The sequence below is a fragment of the Saimiri boliviensis genome, chromosome 11 (assembly GCF_048565385.1).
Source record: "Saimiri boliviensis isolate mSaiBol1 chromosome 11, mSaiBol1.pri, whole genome shotgun sequence".
Classification (NCBI taxonomy): domain Eukaryota; kingdom Metazoa; phylum Chordata; class Mammalia; order Primates; family Cebidae; genus Saimiri; species Saimiri boliviensis.
In genome coordinates, this window is record NC_133459.1 from 50,922,499 (window position 1) to 50,945,129 (window position 22,631).

The window sequence follows — 22,631 nt, forward strand, 5'->3', positions numbered from 1 at the left end:
ACACCCAGCTAGTTTTTTGTATTTTTTTTTTTTTAGTAGAGACAGGGTTTCACCATGTTGACCAGGATGGTCTCGATCTCTCGACCTCGTGATCCACCCGCCTCGGCCTCCCAAAGTGCTGGGATTACAGGCTTGAGCCACCGCGCCCGGCCCCATAAATTTCTTAAGAACAAAGTTTTTTTCCCTATCTCACACTCATCTCAGAAAGTTAATGCAGTAACAGGAACAAAGCAGTAATTTATAAAGAATTTGTTATAGCTGGGCGTGGTGGCTCATGCATGTAATCCCAGCACTTCGGGAGGCCGAGGAGAGCAGATCACGAGGTCAAGAGATCAAGACCATCCTGGCCAACATGGTGAAACCCCGTCTCTACTAAAAACACAAAAATTAGCTGGGCATGGTGGCACATGCCTGTGGTCCCAGCTATGGGGAGGCAGAGGCAGGAGAACTGCTTGAACCCGGGAGGTGGAGGTTGCAGTGAGCCAAGACCATGCCACTGCACTCCAGCCTGGTGCCTCGTGACGGAGTGAGACTGTGTCTCAAAAAAAAAAAAAAAAAGGCCAGGCGCGGTGGCTCAAGCCTATAATCCCAGCACTTTGGGAGGCCGAGGCGGGTGGATCACGAGGTCAAGAGATCGAGACCATCCTGGTCAACACGGTGAAACCCCGTCTCTACTAAAAATACAAAAAATTAGCTGGGCATGGTGGCGCGTGCCTATAATCCCAGCTACTCAGGAGGCTGAGGCAGGAGAATTGCCTGAACTCAGGAGGCGGAGGTTGCGGTGAGCCGAGATCGCGCCATTGCACTCCAGCCTGGGTAACAAGAGCGAAACTCCGTCTCAAAAAAAAAAAAAAAAAAAAAAAAAAATTGGTTATAATGAATTAAACTAAAATTCAACTTTTTAAAAACAAATGCAGTTATCAGCACTTACAGAAGAAGGGGAGTTAAATAAATAAAATTCATGTAATTTGTTAATTTGTTTTTAGAGCAGTGAAACTATTCTGTATGATACTCTAATGGCAGATACATGACACAACGCACTTGTCAAAACCCACAGAACTTTGTAGCACAAAGAGTGAGCCTTAATGTATGCAATTTTAAAAAACCCATCTAGGAAGTCAGTGGATCTTAGGATGTAATACTGTGACAAAATAATCTAACTGTATTATAAATGTATAAAACAACCTCACATGAGGGACTGGGGGAAAGGTGCTGAGCAAAGTAAATTTGAAAATGAGTGGAATCTGTAAGACTAAGGGCAAAAGGAACCATACATAAGCACTGTACTCTAGTTAATAAAGTTGTTTCCCACAGGGGTATGGGTTAACAGTTCTGATACTGCTATATATATGTACTAAAATGGAACAATTTAAAATACAAGTAATAGATGTGGGAACCAGGTTTCTCACTGTTGGAGGGGAGTTTACAGATACGCATGGCTAAAATGAGCCATGTGGTGCCGGGTGCGGTGGCTCAAGCCTGTAATCCCAGCACTTTGGGAGGCCGAGGCGGGTGGATCACAAGGTCAAGAGATCGAGACCATCCTGGTCAACATGGTGAAACCCCGTCTCTACTAAAAATACAAAAAATTAGCTGGGCATGGTGGTGTGTGCCTGTAATCCCAGCTACTCAGGAGGCTGAGGCAGGAGAATTGCCTGAACCCAGGAGGTGGAGGTTGCGGTGAGCCGAGATCGTGCCATTGCACTCCAGCCTGGGTAACAAGAGCGAAACTCCTCCTCAAAAAAAAAAAAAAAAAAAAAAAAAATGAGCCATGTGGTAATGGGTTAGAGTCAGAGATACCATCATGAAATCATGTTTGGTTTAATACAGATAAGACAGCTACATATAGAAATATTTATAGTAAGCTTATATACATAGGTTCATATATACAGACATATTTTCTTGCTCTGAGATGGTCTCAAAGCAATGACAGCCTAGTAATAGCAAGCATACCTAGTATTCAGATCTCGGTTTCTAATATCATTTTCTAATAAAAGGAATTACAGATCCTTGGAGAAATGCCGAATTCTAGGACTAGGGCACAAAACATACATGAAGTGCATCTTGTAGTGCCAGAAAATAAGGAAGTATTAAAACCCAAACAAACAATAAAAACCACACACTGATGGATGTTTATCAAAGGGAACCAGAAGCCAAGTGAAATAGCTCCCAATGGCCAAAGCTGGAATAATTTCAACAAAAGAAAAACTTATAACCCAAAGTATCAAATATCTATGAGCCCACACTGAGATAAACAAATGACTAAATAAAAACAAATGCAATAAATTGTATCTTAATAAAGCTGCTAAAATACATGTGCCGTGATCCAGCCATTCTACTACTAAGTATTTAGCCAAGATAATGAAAGCGTATGTCCATACCCAGACCCATACAGCCAAAATTTTGAAGTGAGACAAATAGTTATCAACAGGTGAATGAATAAACAAATTGTGGTATAGCCATACAATGGAACACTACTCAGATACAAGAATAAATTAACCACTGATAGACAACAACATGGATAAATCTCAAAGTAATATACTGTGTGAAAAAAGCCAGACAAAAAAAAGTGTGACCAAAAAATAACACATTGTATATAATTACACTTATACAGAACTCTAGAAAATATAAACTATCGATAGTGACCAAAGCAGAAAAGTAGCTGCCTGGTGGGAGATGGAAATGGGGAAGAAGGAGGAGATTACAATGAAGCACTAAATGTTATAACACCAGAAATTTGATCTTACCTGGACACAGAAAGTAATTCATAAATGTTTGCTGAGTAAAGGTGACTCCCAGGTACTCCATAAACATTTGCTGAACAGAGATATGCAAGGCTTTCCCCATAATGTCTTTATAGCCTTATCTCTCTCTACTGCCTTTCTTATACCCTATCAAATCAAAGGCAATTATTCCCCCAAGAAAATATGCACTCTATGCTTTTTTTTTTTCCTTTTAAGATGGACTCTTGCAATGTTGCCCAGGCTAGAGTTCAACGGCACTATCTCGCCTCACTACAACCTCCACCTCCTGGGTTCAAGTCATTCTCCTGCCTCAGACTCCCAAGCAGCTGGGACTACAGGCATGTGCCATCATGCCCGGCTAATTTTTGTATTTTTAGTAGAGACAGGATTTCACTGTGTTGGCTAGGCTGGTCTCAAACACCTGACCTTGTGATCTGCCTGCCTCGGCTTCCCAAAGTGCTGGGATTACAGGCGTGAGCCACCACACCCAGCTACTCTATGCTTTCATGCATAATCTTCAGTGTTTAAAGATGCAGCTCAAGGTCTGTCTCAAATACCACGTCATTAATCCTGGTTACACTGATCCACCCCAGATAAATTAATTGTGTTTACACTGCGTTTCATTTACCACTACTATAGCATATAACATATTCTACTTCCAATTATGGCAATTTAAATACATGCTGTATTAATCCATCTAGAGCAGTGTTATCCAAGAATGTTGCAAGGATGAAAACATTCTCTATCAATGCTGTCTGTCCAATGCAGCAGTTACTAGCTACACGTAGCTACTGAGTACTTGAGATAGGTCTAGTATAAAACTGAAGAACTTGGTTTTTAATTTAATTTTAATTAATTTAAATTTAAAAGCCACATAGGCCAGACGCTACCATGTTAGACAGCTCATATCCATATTCTAAGCTCCTTAAAAGCAATATATATAGACTCTCTATTCCCCTTGGCATTTACTGTGATGCCCTGCACATACTAGTCATCTAGTAAATATCTGTACTTGGGTCTCCATTCAAAAAACTTCAGCAAAACAAAATATAAGCAAATTGTTTTTTAAATCAGAAAATAAATATTTAATATCTAAGAAAGAATCTTGTCCAAGTAGTTGTAGTAATAAAAAGACTTACCAAAACATCTTTTACATACTAAATCAAGTATTTCCCGAAATCGGTTTGTCATTGGCGGTAGAGGTTTTAGATCAATTTTCCTGAAATCCTCTGGGCAATCATTCTTTGAATGGCCATCCTTTTTGCAGATGCTGCATACTATCGTTGGTGGCTATACAAAGATTAAAAAAAAACTAATAATCTAATAAACTTTTGAGGGACTTCATCATTTAGAAAGTAGATCCAAAAAGAATCTTTTATGTAACTCAGTTTTGGTAACCTGTACTTTCAGGAAGTAATTTTTCTAAAAAACATGTTGTTAAAATGCAGTATTAGATATCAAAAAACCTTTTTGAGTCAACTACTTTTTCTTCCCCATTAAAATTATATCAAGGAGGGCCGGGCGCGGTGGCTCAAGCCTGTAATCCCAGCACTTTGGGAGGCCGAGGCGGGTGGATCACGAGGTCGAGAGATCGAGACCATCCTGGTCAACATGGTGAAACCCCGTCTCTACTAAAAGTGCAAAAAACTAGCTGGGCATGGTGGTGCGTGCCTGTAATCCCAGCTACTCAGGAGGCTGAGGCAGGAGAATTGCCTGAGCCCAGGAGGTGGAGGTTGCAGTGAGCCGAGATCGCGCCATTGCACTCCAGCCTGGGTAACAAGGGCGAAACTCCGTCTCAAAAAAAAAAAAAAATTATATCAAGGATTAAATTTACCTGAAAATGGAAGATGCAGAAAATACCAGGAGGTGCAGAAGGTATGGGTTAACTCAAACAGCTTCCAAAGGAAAATATATGCATTATGTTTTTAACTTACTGAGATCTAACAAAGTAGGTTATAAAGAAAGTTGCACCTTTCATTTCACCCCAAACATTTTCTATCTTCTGAATCAATCAATCACAGAACTCTCACTTAGTTGGTTCAATTTATTACATTAGTGCTTCAAGAGACCAAACTGCAGGCTGAACACTAAAAATAAATTAGCTTCATACAAAGAGTAACTTATTCAATAGCCACAAAATAAAATCCAAATCCTATATAGGCATTTTAAATGTATTTCAATGGACACCAAATAGTGGTTAAAACACAAAAATTTATGCCAACTCGATGAAACAGATATGGTTAAGAAACACCAATATTCTTTTTTTATTGTAATATGCCTAGATCCTAGAGTTAGTATCTTTCTCCAGTGTTAGCCTCAACATTTATACAATCAAAATCTCTGAAACAAATTGTATCAGGAAATCTCTCTTAATAAGAATGATACACTGTAGGTTAATTAACAGTACTGCAAGAATCTTTATCAGCTTTTCAAAGCTTTTTTTAAAAAACAACATATTTGCCGGGCACGGTGGCTCAAGCCTGTAATCCCAGCACTTTGGGAGGCCGAGGCGGGTAGATCACGAGGTCAAGAGATCGAGACCATCCTGGTCAACATGGTGAAACCCCATCTTTACTAAAAATACAAAAAATTAGCTGAGCATGGTGGTGCGTGCCTGTAATCCCAGCTACTCAGGAGGCTGAGACAGGAGAATTGCCTGAACCCAGGAGGCAGAGGTTGCGGGTGAGCCAAGATCGTGCCATTGCACTCCAGCCTGGGTAACAAGAGCAAAACTCCATCTCAAAAAAAAAAAAAAAAAAATGACATATTTAGGCAGGAAATTATTTTTTTTTTAATTAAAAAAATTTTATTTTTTTTATTTATTTATTTTTTTAAGACAGGGTTTCGCCATGTTGGTCAGGCTGGTCTTGAACTCCCGACCTCAGGTGATCCGCCCACCTTGGCCTCCAAAGTGCTTGGATTACAGGGGTGAGCCACCATGCCCAGCCAGGAAACTCTTTAAATAGTAAAAATGAAAACTGGAGAAATAGTACTTACCTTAAGTTTCCAGGAAAAAAAGTATAAAGCATAAGACATGAACATTAAAGTTATATAATTAAGTTTTTCTCAAACTCTGCCATTGATTTGATGCTTTCAATAGTCCATGTACCCTAAATAATGCAATCTAGATAAAATGCAACAGATGTATACTTATACAGAATGAAGAAATACTGCTTATTGTGAGGAGGAAATGGGGAGGTGTTGGTCAAAGGGTACACAGTTTCATTTATGCAAAATAAATAAGCTCTGGAGATCTCTACAAAGTAGGGCCTAAGATTAATAATACTGTATTACATTCTTCAATTTGCTAATGGAATATATCTTAAGTTCTCAAACCACAAAAGTAAAAAAAAAGGAGGGTACTTTTGGAGTTGACAGATAGGTTTGTGGCACTGATAGTGGTAATAATACATATACTATGTTCAAACACATCTAGTTGTAGACACTGAATATTTATAGCTTTTTAAATGCTAGTCATACCTTAATAAAGCAGATTTTTAAAAAAAAGGCAATACTATTTAGTAATTAGGTAAAATATCTTAAAGCTTTTCAGTAATTACCGATAAAACAATAAGCCTGGATAAGGCAAGATGACGTTCCAGTTTATTTTTTAAATGTTCTACTTGGCTTATGCATACTCTGTATAATCATTTTTCATGTGGATAATGATAATGATATTTCAGTTATGTGCAATGCACTTGAAGTAATGTGATTCAGCTAAAACTTTGTTTTATTCACAAAGTAATTACCACTTACTTTCTGTTCAATGGATTGTTTTCTATAATTTTATTTATTTTATTTTTTTATTTTTTGAGACAGAGTTTCGCTCTCGTTACCCATTCTGGAGTGCAATGGCGCAATATCGGCTCACCACAACCTCTGCCTCCTTGGTTGAGCCAATTCTCCTGCCTCAGCCTCCTGAGTAGCTGGGATTACAGGCATGCGCCACCATGCCCAGCTAATTTTTTGTATTTTTAGTAGAGACAGGGTTTCACCGTGTTGACCAGGATGGTCTCCATCTCCTGACCTTGTGATCCACCCACCTCAGCCTCCCAAAGTGCTGAGATTACAGGCGTGAGCCACCGCTCCCGGCTCCTATGATTTTAAATGATTTGGCTGGGTGCAGTAGCTCACAACTATAATTCCAGCAATTTGGGAGGCCACGGCAGGCCCATCAGTTGAGCTCATGAGTTTCAGACCAGCTTGGGCAACACGGCGAAACCCTGTCTCTACAAAAAATACAAAAATTAGCCAGAAATGGTGGTATGCACCTGTAGTCCCAGCTACTCAGGAAGCTGAGGTGGGAGGATGACTTGAGCCCGGGAGGCGGATGTTGCAGTGGGCTGAGACTGAACCCACTGCACTTCAGCTTCAGCAACAAAGCCAGACCTTATCTTTAAAAAAAAAAGTAAGTTCATACTATCTTACTTCAAAAGTAGAAAAGTTAGGACTGGCCAGGGGCGGTGGCTCACGCCTGTAATCCCAACACTTTGGGCGGCCAAATCACCGGAGATCAGGAGTTCGAGACCAGCCTGGGCAACATGGTGAAACCCATCTCTACTAAAAATACAAAAATTAGTTGGGCATGGTGGCATGTGCCTGTAATCCCAGCTACTCAGGAGGCTGAGGCAGGAGAATCACTTGAATCCGGGAGGCGCAGGTTGCTGTGAGCCGAGATTATGCTATTGCACTCTAGCCTGGGCAGCAAGAGCAAAACTCCATCTCAAAAAAAAAAAAAAAGAAAGAAAAGTCAGGGCTCCTGTAAGTCATACAGGATAAGCCAAAATCCAGAGGCTCAGTAGCAGAAACAGAATCTTTATTTTTTTGGCTCTTAATCTTAGTTTCCCTCAACTACCTTTAGTATACTTTTATTTCCCCCCTCTAAAAATATCCTTAAATAGAATATTATTAGAATTTACAAGCCTTGTTATATTTCTTAGAAGAAAAAAATTTATGTATAAAAATAAGCTTGAGGCCAGGCACAGTGACTCACACCTGTAATCACAGGACTTTGGGAGGCCGAGGCAGGCCGATCACAAGGTCAGGAGATCAAGACCAACCTGGCTAACATGGTAAAACCGCATCACTACTAAAAATACAAAAAGTTAGTTAGGCATGGTGGCGCACGCCTGTAGTCCCACCTACTCGGGAGGCTGAGACAGGAGAATCACTTTAACCCGGGAGGTGGAAACAGAGGGAAACTCTGTCTCCCAAAAAACCTTGAATGTGGCTTTTGTTGAAGAAAAAAAAAATACAAAATAAGCAACATTTAAAATGTATGCGGACTTTGCTAAGATCCTCATGAAATATCAGATGAATCCTTTCATATGTGCAGAAGTAAAGGAAACCAACTGGTAATAGAATGCTGAAATCTCAAGGCTTCCTATACATTATTTAAAGGCAACTATATGAAAAACAAAAAAGGTAAAATACATATCAAAATATCATTCCGAAACAACAGTCACCACTATATAAGTTATTTTTACATTTCTAAATCTAAAAAAAAAAAAAATACATATTCATACAACCACCACAAAACCTTATAGATTGTTAACAAACTGTATCCTACCTTGCCAGAGGTTAAAATAAATTTATCAAACACATAAGATAATTCCTGGGTGGAGAGGTTATCATCATCATTAAGGTCAGAAGCATCTTCTGTAGCTTTGCAGTTGCAAGAGGTAGCAGGTATGTCGGTGCACACACTCTGATGTGAACTCTCTGTTTCTAAATTTGACCTGCAGTCTGTTCCAGTAGATTTATCTGGGTCAGGGGACTTAGACAAATGAATGCAATTACATTGGCTGAGCTCTGTTTTTATACAAGTTTCTGAAGGTGCTAAACGATCTTGTTTCTTAACTGATTTTGGCTCTAATTCACTGTTTTTGCTGACAGAAAGAGATGAAGATTCCTGTTCACGGTCAGCAAAATCTAGTTCATTTACCAACAAATTGTTGTTGTCAATAATACATCTCTGTGATGTACATTCCATTTCATCATACTTAACAGGTTGCTCTCTTTCTGCGTTTTTTTTTTCTGTGCTTTCCCCAAGCAGAATGCAACCGTTGGTTGCCACGTTGTTAGACTTAACTGGTTTCTTATTGCTTATTTTCCCCTTCTCTCTTTTCTTGAAGTCTGCTGTAGACTTATTTCCACCCTTCCTCTGAGGACAGGCAAAATACCGATAAGCTGCCCTAAATCTCTCCACAACATATTCGTAAACCAGCTGGCTGTTTAAGCTCCGTGCAACATTCCTCTTGACTGAAAATGGATCTAGCAAAAGAGAAAATGGTAAATAGCCAAGTATCTACTAACAAACTACATTTCCAAGCTCATACAAGCAGATCTTAACTGATACAATGTAGGCAGAATATATTTTCCCAAGGGGTTTTTTCTAATCTAGGGTCCCAAAGAAAGTTCCTGAAAATGGGGGAAATACAATTGCAACATTTTTTTCCTTTCTTTCTCTCATACAATAAAAAACAAAAAGGTAAAAGAAACCAGACTAATAATAAGGTAACTAATAAGGGGATGGCTGAGAAGGCCAATTCATTAATTATAAAGTTTCAATGATGAAATTGTGGAAAAAGAATTTATGCTGACATACCTCACTCTACCCTACCACTGAATAAAAATTTTCAAGCTCGAGGACCCATTAATAATTTTCACCTCTTGTTATTTTTTCTTTTGAGATAGTCTCACTCTGTCTCCGAAGTTGGAGTGCAGTGGCACAAACTCGGCTGACTGCAACCTCCACCTCTCAGATTCAAGTGATTTTCTTGTCTGAACCTCCCAAGTAGCTGTGACTACAGGCACACACCACCACACCCAGCTAATTTTTGTATTTTTAGTAGAGGCAGGTTTTCACCATGTTGGCTAGACTGGTCTTGAACTCCTGACCTCAGGTGATTCCCCTGCTTCAGCCTCCCAAAGTGCTGGGATTACAGGTGTGAGCCACTGTGCTCAGCTCATAGTGCTCTTTAATATAGTTTATGTTCTTTGCAATTTAAACAAGTAAACAAACCTAAAACTTTCGAGGCTTCAACTTGAAAACAAACTAATTTTTAGATTTAACTTTAGTGAGATTAAAAAAAAATAAATGAAAGTACTAGGAAGAGAGAAAAGAACAAAAAAGTAAAAAAAAAAGAGACCGAAAAAAAAATTAAACAAAAATTTAAACTTTGATCCAGTCAAAAAATGACTACCCTGCAAAGTCTTGCAACAATAGCATCCTCATTATTAATAACATAACAAGTTTCTGAAAATATCTTTAAGCCTTAAATATAGGTAAGCCCCAGGAAAAAAGAACAGTGCCACCAGAAAGACAATACATATGCTCTCTACTACTGAAAATCTTTTGGTATTAAGAGGCTAGGCTTCAAACTGTTAAAGTTGAGGCGTCTATTACTTTTTGCTGCTATTTAAATCCATAGGCTTTAACAAGCTTTTCCTGGTTTCTTCCTCACTTCCCAAAGAAAATGAAAAAGGTGGCGGGGGTGGGGGGGAAAATCCAAAAAAATAGATAAATTACGGCTGGAAGACTTCAGAGCTCCTTTATTTATTATATATGAGAGTACAAGAAGTGTGTAAATGTTTGCATGTATATTTCAGAATATTTCTGGGTTGAACTCCCAGGGGAGAAGGCCAGCAGGAGTGAGGGAAGTGAACAATGTGTAGGCTCAACAGACTAAAATGGACATAAATTCAATTTTTTGCCTATAAAAGGCAAGTGAAATGCTGTGAAATTCAAATTTCTGACTAAGAATTGAGGAGCCACTCTATTATTTTCTGTATCTCCAAAGATCTTAATGGTCTTGGGATCTGATATGAAGCTTTGTCAACATCAATTTTTATTTCTCCCCTTTAGCTCTAAGCTACATTTATTAGATGAGGTACTTTAGAAGACAATGAAAACTTTCTCATAATCTTATGGCACAAATTTATTTAAAAAGATCTTACAGTATTCATAACTTACATTTTTCTGTATTTTTACAAGTTTGCATAAGTAAAAAATAAAGTGTTCAAAATTTTAAAATGCTAATTACTGACCTTAACCATGTATAAGCAAAAACTTTCAAATAAATACTAATTACACAAAATTATAATAGACTTGACAAAGAATCTAAATAATGGGGGCTGTGCGTGGTGGCTCATGCCTAAAATCCCAGCACTTTGGGAGGCCAATGTGGGAGGATCACTTGAGGCCAAGAGTTCCGGACCAGCCTGGGCAACACAGTGAGACCCCACCCCACAAAAAATAAAAAAAATTAGCCAGGCATAAAAACACAAAAGCCTATAGTCCTAGCTACTCAAAAGACTGAGATAGGAGAATCCCTTGAGCCCAGGAGTTTGAGGTTGCAGTGAGCCATGATCCTATCACTGTACTCCTGCCTGGGCAACAGAGTGAGGCCCTGTCTCCCAAAAAATTAAAAATGAAAAAATGACAATCTAGTGATATAAATATAGTACTATAAAGCCAAAGGATTATTTATAACACTGAATTAGACAACGAGTGACACGCAAAAAATAATCGCCAAATGAAATACAACACTTCATCTCACCTTCAATGGCTATTCGCCTTTTAGGCCAGTTTTTATTTTCTCTTGTTAAAATATCTCGTATCCGTACACATATGACATATTCCTCCAAAGCAAATTCCAGTGTGTAAAATTTTAGCAGCTCTAACCATAACTGTCCCAAGGATACCTGATTTGGTGTTTCCAATGTTAAAGGAGACTGGAAAAGAAAAAATACTTTTCATTTAAGCTTAACAAAACTATAAAATCAACAAATTTTCAGTTAGAGAAGACCCTGGAGATCATGTTTTCAAAAACTGAGGCATGAAGGAGTAATTTGCCAAAAACAGCCAGTTGGAAGCAAAGCTGGGAACAAAGTCCCAGTTTACTGACTCCTAGGAATTCTGCATTCTTTCCTCTTAACCAGTGATTCTCAACCTTGGCTGCACATTAGAATCATGTGGGTAGTAGTAAAATATACTAATATCTAAATTCCACACCACCCCCACCTTCCATACCCCTCCCAAGATTCTGATTTAACTGACTAGGCTATCCAGCATAGGCAAAGACATTTTTAAAGCTCCCTAAAGTAATTTTCATATGCAGCCAAGGCCGCAAACCACTGCATAACAACTACTACAACTCCTTTTTCCAATAATTACTTTTAAAACATAAGTAAACGCCCTGGCTTTCAAAAAAACTAATTCCTTCATTCAGCAAACATTTCTTTAGAACCTACTATGTCCCTGACATTATTGGGAATATTAATAAAATAATGAAAGTTCACACTTAAACATAATGTTTACCATGCACCATTCACTCTTCTAAAAGCTGCACATATATGAATAATTTAATTCTAACTATTCCATGAAGTAGATACTATAGGGTGAGGATTTGACTCAAGACAACCTGCCTGCTTGGTCCATGCCATCAATCACTATACTATACTGCCATGTAAATAAAGGAAGGCCCTACTTCATAGACTATTAGGAGGGGGAGAGATACTTTAACAATTATAGTAAAGGATACATGATGATAGGCCTCTAAATCATGAGGATCATAACAGAAGAGGTAAAACCTGAATTCCAAAGATTAGCTAGATGAAACCTGGCTGAAAGTAACCACCAGGCTGCATAAACACATGAAACAGTCATTCTCACATTCAGTTCTACAACAATTCACTGAGTGCCTACTATGTGCAAGACAGTGTTCTAGGCACTTGGGATATGTCTTTGGGGGGAAAAAAACCCAAAGATCCTTTCCTTCATGGAGCCTACTTTCCATGGAAAGACAATAAACATATTTAATAAGTAAATTACACAGTAACTTAAAAGAAGACGTACTATAGAAAAAAAGTCGAGTACACTAAAAGGGGTGGGAGTGTGGAAGCAGGAGAAGGTTACAGTGTTTAATAGAGTGGTCAGGATAAGACTTATTGAGAAGGTACTGTTTAAGAAAAGGGAAAAGTGATATAGGAATGGGAAACAGAACAAACACACAAAGAATGAGACCAGCTTTAAAAAAGAATGAGACAAAGATAGAGTGAGACAAAGAAAAGAGGAAAGCAAGGAGCTAGCCAGGAAAGACTGCCTTGTTATTGAAATGAAATGAGGAACAACTGAAGCATTTGATGGTGGGGAAAGGAAAGGGCATGATCTGACTTGAGTTTCAGAAGAACTATTCTGATTGTTAAGAACAGACTATAAGAGGAAAAGGTAGACAAGGGGAATCCTGTTGGTAGGCTATAATAGCATTCCAGGCCAGAGATGATGGTGGCGAGGACCAGGATGGTGTAATGAGAAGTAATCAAATTCGGATACATATTTAATAGAAATGACAGAACTTCCTGACAGACTTGATATGGGGTATAAAAAGGAGGTAAAGGATGACTCCAAGGTTAACTGAAAGGAGCATACTTTCAGTTAACTAAGCAACTGAAAGGATGCAGTGCAACCAAGTAAGATAGAAAAACTAAGTGTGGAGCAAGTTTGAGGGTAGAATCAGGAATTCAGTTTAGACACACTAAGTTTAAGACATCTATTAGATATCTAAGCAGAAACAGTAAATGGGCAGTTGGTTCTACAACTATGGAGGTCAAGAGAGAGGTTTGGCTGGAGATTTAAATTTGACAGTAATCATCATATAGATAGTACTTAAAATCTACAGAATTAGATGAGATTACCAAGGGAATGTACATACACAAGAAAAAGAGGATCATAAACTACAACACTTCAACTTTAAGAAATTAGAGAGGAAAAAAGAAACCAGCAAAGGAGACCGAGAAGGAATAATCAGCCATAGGACCAGTGTCCTCAAAGTCAAGTAAATAAAATTTTCAGAGGGAAGTATTTAACTGGCAAATGTTGCTAATAAATAAAAAATGACAGAAACTGAGAAATGAGCATTGAATTTAGTAATGTGGAGGTTACTGATACTGATGATACAAGTTTTGACAAACTGATGGGGTGACATCAAAGCCTGATTAGTGTGAGTTAAGGGGCTAACAGAGAAATCAAAAATAGTAAATACAGACAATTCTTTAAAGTTTTTTTTTTTTTTTTTTTTTTTTTTTTTTTTTGAGACGGAGTTTCGCTCTCGTTACCCAGGCTGGAGTGCAATGGCATGATCTCGGCTCACCGCAACCTCCGCCTCCTGGGTTCAGGCAATTCTCCTGCCTCAGCCTCCTGAGTAGCTGGGATTACAGGCACGCGCCACCATGCCCAGCTAATTTTTTGTATTTGTAGTAGAGACGGGGTTTCACTATGTTGACCGGGATGGTCTCGATCTCTTGACCTCGTGATCCACCCGTCTCGGCCTCCCAAAGTGCTGGGATTACAGGCTTGAGCCACTGCGCCCGGCAAATTCTTTAAAGTTTTACTGCAAAAGGGAGCAAAGGAATAGGTGGGAGGGGAAGTGATGTCAGATTGTTCTTATAGTGGGAGAAATAAAAGCATGTTTGGTTTTGCAGGGAACAAAAAATTGGTAATTTACGAGGGAATAATTGCTAGGGTGATGTTCTGGAAAAGACAAGAAGAGATGAGACTGAACATACAAGTGAAGAAAATGACTTTAGATAAGAACATGGGAAGTTCTCAGTGAAGGAATAAGCAAGATCATTGGCTGATAGTATTAGTGGTCTGAGGAGACAGCATACGGTAGTCCAGGAAAGTGGAAGAGCTGAATACAATAGGCAAGCATATCAGGAAACTACAAATTCAGTATAGTAGAACAATGATTTCAGAAATGTTCAGATTTCTGTAATAATGCACTTAGAAGACTACAAGCTTCTGGAGGACATAATCCATGTATATTCATCTCTGATTCTCTAGCACTCAAGATAATGCCTGCCACATAGTAGTAGGTCCTTAATAAATGAATGCTGAATGATCAAATAAGCAAAGCCACCCTCTCATAGAGCACAGCAGGGGCTTTATTTCTCCACCCAATCTGGCAACATTTCCATATGCTGAAGTCTGGTCAGAGCCCAACTCCTAAAGGAAATTTTCCTTGTCTAGATGAAAAATGACAGATTTATCTTGACATGACTCAAACAATACAAGTTTTCCAAAACAAGTTATAAATTCATTAGAGAATCTTGGTATTAAAAAACTAAACCAGATCAACCCCTCACTTTATAGATGAGGAAAATGAGGCCAAGAGGCTTGCTCAAGGTCAGTCAATCTACAATTAAAATAGCTTCAATCGAAGGCATTACAAATTCTACAGATAGAAAAGCCAAAAACAAAAATAAAAAGGCTTACTTTGCCATGTTTTTCCTTCATGGCATTACTTTGGTTGTCTGTTTCTGTCTTCTTGGTATCATCTTTTGGTTGGTCTGCCTTAGCTTTGTTTTCCTCAGCAATTGAGTTTTTCTCAGTTGCACTACTTGAATTATACTCCCACTTCACAAACTTCTCTTCTACTATGCCCTTCAGCTGAAAGTCATCCATTCTTTTTGGGTCAAAGCCTTCAATCTATATAAAAAGGCATTCCAAATTGGTAGTGGAAAAATTATTTTTTTAACAAAAAAAAGATGGACAAACAGACAAACCAGAATTCCAGCTTAAAATGTTTGAGCAGAACTCTCTGCAAGAGCAAACTATATATATATATATGTACATATATATATATATATATACACACACACACACATGCATATATGTATTACAAACTCATGCTTACCCAACTTCCAAGTAAGCAAGGAAGAAGAGGGGGTTTCCTCTGTTGTAGAAAAAACATCACCATTAAAGCAAAACAGTAAGAAGGGATTCCACCATCAGTTTGGGAGTCAATATAGCACAACTGCAAAATGAAGGGCAAAAAATTACTACCGTTTAGCTTTCTTAATTTTCATCATAAAAGTACCTTGTTTTTTTCCTACCCTAATCACTGTAAAAAGTTCAAATGACAATGAAAAATGTAAGGAGTAACTTGAAATATCATCACTCTAAAACAATCATTAAAATGTTGGTGACCATTTTTTCCTTTTTTTACTGCATATAAAGATACATATTTTTGTTAAAAGGAGTAATATTATATGTAGTTATTTTACTGTGCACACATTTTAAAAATATTTTCTCCTTATCTTGCCTCTACTTCTACTTCAATTAACAACCTTCTATGTATTCTTTCTAGGCCTTTTTCTATACTCAAATATAAATACACATACATTTCTATTTCCTATATACATATAGGGAGAAGTTTAAGTTTTTCATCATTATTTTAATAGACATCTCTCTGTATATTACTCTTCTCCCTTAACAATACATCCAGAAAGCCCCTTTAAGTCAATTAGCAAAATCTAACACATTACTTTATTTTTGAGACACAGTCTTGCTCTGTAGCCTAGGCTGCAGTGCAGAGACACGATCACAGCTCACTATAGCCTCAACCTCCCAGGCTCAAGTGATCCTTCCACTTAGCTGAGACCACAGGCATGCACCACCATGCTCAGCTAATTTTTTTACTTTGTAGACAAGGGGTTTCCCTATGTTGCCCAGGCTGGTCTTGAATCCTGGGGCTCAAATGATCTCCCCACCTCGCTCTCCCAAAGTGCTGGGTATTCGTAGGCATGAGCCACCATGCCCAGCCAACACATTCTTTTAAATGCTTAAATTACAGTCTATGATATGGATGGTTACACGATAGTTCCCCCATTCAAGGACATTCATATTTTGTTCCCAGTTTTCACCACTTTAAGTAATGCTGTAGCATTTATCCTTATACATATTTCGTAAGTACTGGTGCTTATTTCTATGAACTGTATTCCCAGGAATGTTTGTTAAATTAAAAGATGAGTGATATATTTAATCCTTAAATATGCTGAAAGACTGTTTTTGCAAAATCACCACAAAAAAATTGTATTTTCCAGCAGCAACCTATCAGTGTACATACTCCTCTTCCAACACTAGGTATTATCACTTAAAAAACAATTTTCAATGGGATGGGTGAAATGTAGTATCTGATACTTTAATTTGCATGTCCTTAACCCTAAAGAGATTATGAAATCTGTGTTATGTTTAACCATTTGGGATTTATTCTTTTCGAAATCGCCTGTTAAATATTTTGCCAGTTTTTCTACTTTCATGCAATACTTATCAATTTATAAGAGCTGTAATTATAGATAATAACCCTTTATGTCTAATACATAAAGATGCATTTGAAAGATGTTATTTTTCCCAATCTACTTTTTTCTTTTGATATTTATTATGTATTTTACTATATAAAATTTTTTAATTTTTACTATGCTTTAATTTTTAAATATGCTTATTTCAAACAGTCAGTCCTCCATATCAATGCGTTCTGCATCTGCAGATTCAATCAACTATGGATTGAAAAAAACTACCTTGCTTTTTCCTACCCTAATCACTGTAAAAAGTTCAAATGACAATGAAAAATATAAGGAATAACTTGAAATATCATCACTCTAAAATAATCATTAAAATGTTGGTGACCATTTTTTCATTTTTTTTAGTGCATACAAAGATACATATTTTTGTTAAAAGCAGTAATCCCAGCACTTTGGGAGACAAAGCAGGTGGATCACTTAAGGTCAGGAGTTCAAGACCAGCCTGGCCAACACAGTGAAACCCTGTCTATACTAAAAATACAAAAACTAGCCATGCACAGTGGAAGGCACCTGTAATCTCAGCTACTCGGGAGGCCAAGGCAGGAGAATCACTTGAACCTGGGAGGTGGAGGTTGCAGTGAGCTGAGATCCTGCCACTGCACTGCAGCCTGGGTGACAGTGAGACCCCACCTATATTTACATATAGCAAGGTGTGGTGACACACACATATCACCTGCAAATGATGTAGTCCCAGCTAGCTACAATATACTATAGAGGCTGAGGCTGAGGATTGCTTGAGCCCAGCAGTTTGAGTCCACCCTGGACAACATAGCAAGCCCTCCATCTCTAAAAACATATACAATTTAAAAATTTGTAAAAGGCCAGGTGCAAAGGCCTCATCTCTTTAAAACAAAACAAAACCAAAAAATGCCACATATGGTGGCACACACTAGTAGTCCCAGCTACTCAGGAAACTGAGGTGGGAGAATCCTTTGAACCCAGGTTACAGTGAGCTATGATGGTGCCACCACACTCCAGCCTGGGCAACAGAGTGAGACTCTCTGAAAAAAATTAAAATTTTACCTTAAAAAAATTAAAAATAGCAATACAATAAAAAATGAAAATTTAAAAACTATAGTATAACAACTATTTACAGAGCATTTATATTGTATTAGATATTATAAGCAATCTAGTGATGATTTAAAGTTTGTTGGAGTCTCTATGAAGGTTAGATACAAATAACACACAATTTGTATAAGGGATTTGAGCATCCTCAAATTTTAGTACCCATGGGGGTCTTGGAACTAATCCCCCTATGGATACTGAGGACAACTACACAGCTTCTAGGTATCCTATCATAGTAAAAAGCTTCCCATATCATTATTTACATAAACATACTCGAACATTTTTCTTCTAAAATTTTAAATTTTCATTTAAGGAAAATTTATTTTTGCATTTAGTGTGCTAAGAGTCCAACATTATTTTCTTCCAGTAAGATACAGTTGTGAACGCACTATTTAATAAAATATCCTATACACTAGATCATTTGAGCATTCTATTCTGTTCCACAGATCTACTTTTCTATTCCTATGCCAATGGCATAATCTTGATTAAAGCAGTTTTACAGCCACTCTAGCCTTCCTTTTTGCCCCTCCTTGAGTTTATTCCCACTTTGAAGCTTTGGACTAGCTGTCCCTTGGAGACTTTTCCATCAGATTTTCATGCAGCTAACTATTACTTGTCTGGGTTTAAATATCATTTCTTCAAAGAGTCTTTTCCTGACCATTCAGAGTAATATCATTCATTCTATCATTTCATTTTAGAGTTTAGTATTAAACTCTAGCAGATATTATTTATATATTTCTTTACTGTCTGACTCTTCCAGACGTATGTGTGCACCATGAAAGCAGGACTCTGTATGTCCTATTAGATGTTCCCAGCCTCTAGAACAGTATCTGAAACACAGAACACATTTAGCAAATGTTTGCTGAATGGATGGATTCGTTCAGATTTTGCTTTCATCTTTCAATAATATAATTTCTTCTTATATGTAACTTATTAAATCTCTTCCTTAGTGTTTTGTAATTTATGTTGCTGTCATGAAGGTAGGTATTTTTCCCCATTTCCATTCTAAGAGGTTATTTTTATGGCAGAGAATGGCCACTGACTTTTGTATATTTATCTTGTATTTAGTTATCTTACTAAATTCTCCTATTAATCCCAGTAGTCTTTTACTAGGGTGTTCTAGGTATACAATCATATTATTAGCACAAAGAGATAATTTTATCATTTTTCCAATATTTACATTAAATTATTTCATTTTCTAATTGCATTTCCTAAAATACCAAAACAATGTACAACATCAGTGGTGAACATCTCTACAACAGTCTTCATCTTAACATACACGGCTTAAATGATGTTTCTTATTGTTTTGGCTTTGTTTTTTGTGTGTTTTTTAATAAATGGTTGTCATAATTAACTATCATTTCCAGTTGACGTAAAAGTTTCTGTTAGGAAGAACATGCCCTTTCAGCATCTAGGATTTTTTTTTCTGCTTCATTTGTTAATATAATAAATTATGTGAACAAACTTCCTATATTAAACCATTCTTACAATCTTGAAGTAAATCATGTATATAATCATGGCATTTTAACCTCTGATACATGGATATATTTCATTTGCTTATATTTCATTTAGAGTGTAGCATCTATGTAAGATTGGTCTATACTGGATTGGCTGGGTTGGTTTTCAAATTATTGTTTGTTTTCTTCTGTAGACAATGAAGATTTTGGATAATAATAATATAATACGGAGTAATTATACTGTAGTATAATGTCTTGGTATATTTAAGATTACAACTCAAAAGATGACTAAAAACACTTGTCAAAAGGAGTTTGAAACATTTTACTAGAATAAACTATCACTTATGCAAAACACTAAGACAAAGGTAAACTGCCTAATGAATAAGTTGACTTAACCAAAAATTCCTTTGCAACTATAAAGAACTGTCAATATATTCTGCTAACATTACCAGACATCTCATAGATGAACAAGATTAAGGCAGTTTAAGAGAGAGCTCTGAAAACCAGTTTTAGATGTCAAATACTGCTAAAATGCAATTCTTATATTAACTACAAAAAGTGGCTCTAAGTCAGGTAACTTGACTAATAATAATGTACCGATGATGAGGCTACAGAGTTCTGCCACCTAGAGTTAATAAGCTTTATCTAGAAAACTATTTCATGTTCCTAAAATGCAAAGACTGTAACTGCTTAAGAGACAGCCAGAGAATCATCAACTGCAATCTCATGGTATCAGTTTTAAGAATAAATTATATACTAGAATTGTCCTGAACCCCAAATCATGGAAAAATATGGAGAAATGTGTGCTTAACTAGATAATGTATGATATGGCTTAAAACTTCAAGAAAAACAAACCTATTTTTAAAAATCTTCAGAAGAAAAAGATACTAGGAATTATTTCTAAGTTTCTTTTTTTTTTTTTTTTTTTTTTTTTTTGAGACGGAGTTCGCCTTTTTTTTTTTGAGACGGAGTTTCGCTCTTGTTACCCAGGCTGGAGTGCAATGGCGCGATCTCGGCTCACCGCAACCTCCGCCTCCTGGGCTCAGGCAATTCTCCTGCCTCAGCCTCCTAAGTGCTGGGATTACAGGCACGCGCCACCACGCCCAGCTAATTTTTTGTATTTTTAGTAGAGACGGGGTTTCACCATGTTGACCAGGATGGTCTCGATCTCTCGACCTCGTGATCCACACGCCTCAGCCTCCCAAAGTGCTGGGATTACAGGCTTGAGCCACCGCGCCCGGCTATTTCTAAGTTTCTTATTAAAAATTAAGAAAACCAATACCATGAAAAAACTTTCGTTGCAACTAACACGAATGACAAAAATGAGAGGCACATTATTCTGTTGGAAACAGAAAGGAACCACTCTACAATCAGTTTTGTAATATACGTTTCAGTGTCCACTGACTGGCATATTTAGAATCAATATGGATCAAATACTAATACACCATGAGCAACTTTTTCCAAGAGTCACTTTAGGAAACAATGTTTATAGGCCACATTTTTTTCCAGAATAAAAATAATGTATCTGAGTATCATTTATAATCTTCTAACACAGACTATTTATTTTATTGAATAGAATGTCTGGGAGAAAACTGACATGACTTTATGACCCCCCCCAAAAAATCAGAGCTTAATTTAAAAGCACCAACAAAGAAGCAGCTGTGTATTCCATTATCCTTTATATTTCTAGTATTTTAGAGCTTCAAGTGTATTCTTATGAACTATCTAATAATATTAACCAAAATATTCTCTCCAGGTGAAAAAAATTGAAACTCAGATAGGTGAAGTACCTTGCTCGAAGACTTAGCAAAGCCGGGTGCTACGGCTCACACCTGTAATCCCAGCGCTTTGGGAGGCCAAGGTGGGAGGATCGTTTGAGCCCTGGAGTTGAAGACCAGCCTAGGCAACAAAATGAGACCTCGCCTCTACAAAAAAAGTTTAAAAATTAGCCAGGCAAGGTGGCACATGCCTGTGGTCCCAGCTACTTAGGAAGGCCGTAGCGAGAGGACCACTTGAACCTGGGAGGTTGAGGCTACTGTGAGCCATGATCGCATCACTGCACTCCAGCCTGGACATCAGAGACCCCATCTCAAAAGCAAAAACACTTAGCAAAAAAAACTAGAGCTGGAATTGGTTTACTCCACTTCATAGCACTGATTTCCTATAGTATTCTAAGCATACAGTGTAAGATTAATGAGAGAAAGTAGTCACACTCCCTGAACCTATTTTACTGCCTCCACTCACTTCCATGTGTTAAAAATCTCCTTTCTGGCCAGGCACAGCACCTCACACTCTGGAAGAATGAAGTGGGAGGACTGCTTGAGCCTAGAAGCTCAAAACCAGCATAGGCAACATCATGAGACCCCCATCTCTATTTACAAAACGAAATAAACTCCTTTCTGAAGCAACTAGGTCATTTATTCATCAAATATTTACTGAGTGCCTACTATGTGATGACACAGTAAAATAAGTGGTAGGAATCAGCAGTGAATAAATAAAACATTAAAATCCCTGCCCTAAAAGAGTTTACAATTTCACAAAATAGACTGCAAACAAATTTATGTATGACAGGTAGTAATCAATGTGATCATAAACTTGATAAAAGTAAGAGAGTGAAGCATGCTAGATACTTAAGGTAAGAACATTCCAGATGAGGGAAACAGCAAATAGAAACGCCTTATGTATATAGGCTTTCTGACTTTCATACTCAGCCAGCTGGTATTGCCCCAAGCATGGGGGCAATTCTTTAAACAGAGCCCCAACAAAAAATTCCAAAGAGACTTCTCTATTTTTGCTATGAAGTTATCACTCTAACACCATTTCCTTCATCAGTTTTCTTTGTATACAACTGAGGATTTACTCATCACCAGTCTAACAAGTGATGAATATTCTACTATTAGGGCAAGAACACACAAACAAAATCTAAAATCTCTTTCTGGTCATTTAGACGGATACTGCTAATTAACCACTCCTATCACCACACCAAAGAAATAAACACAGGGCAACCACAGCCTTTGGTATAAATCAATTCTAATTTAGGAAACCTCAAATAATCCTCAGTAGTTGCCCAATCAGAAATTGGTGCATGTTATCAATGATTTACAAGAAAGAGAAGAGCATTCTTAGACACTGGGGGAAAAAATATGCCAACAAAAGAAACTTAACATATATACCACATCTTAAAACCTTACAAGTTTTAGTAAGAGTTAAAGTTTCACTT

At 37.5% G+C, this 22,631-nt stretch overlaps 1 protein-coding gene across 12 annotated transcripts in view; it reads right to left on the reverse strand.

The window, feature by feature from the left end:
- The window catches only part of TUT4 (terminal uridylyl transferase 4), a 163,200-nt gene that overhangs the window by 66,273 nt on the left and 74,296 nt on the right, over nucleotides 1-22,631 (reverse strand). For 11 of the 12 annotated variants that reach the window (XM_074380822.1, XM_074380828.1, XM_003921551.4 and 8 more), the window contains 5 exons: nucleotides 15,443-15,562; nucleotides 15,022-15,234; nucleotides 11,306-11,480; nucleotides 8,314-9,017; nucleotides 3,884-4,034 (listed from right to left, as the gene is read on the reverse strand). In XM_074380822.1, the coding sequence (XP_074236923.1) occupies nucleotides 3,884-4,034; nucleotides 8,314-9,017; nucleotides 11,306-11,480; nucleotides 15,022-15,234; nucleotides 15,443-15,562 (1,363 nt within the window). The remainder of the gene's footprint in view (nucleotides 1-3,883; nucleotides 4,035-8,313; nucleotides 9,018-11,305; nucleotides 11,481-15,021; nucleotides 15,235-15,442; nucleotides 15,563-22,631) is intronic. The other variant, XM_074380829.1, reaches the window with a different exon arrangement.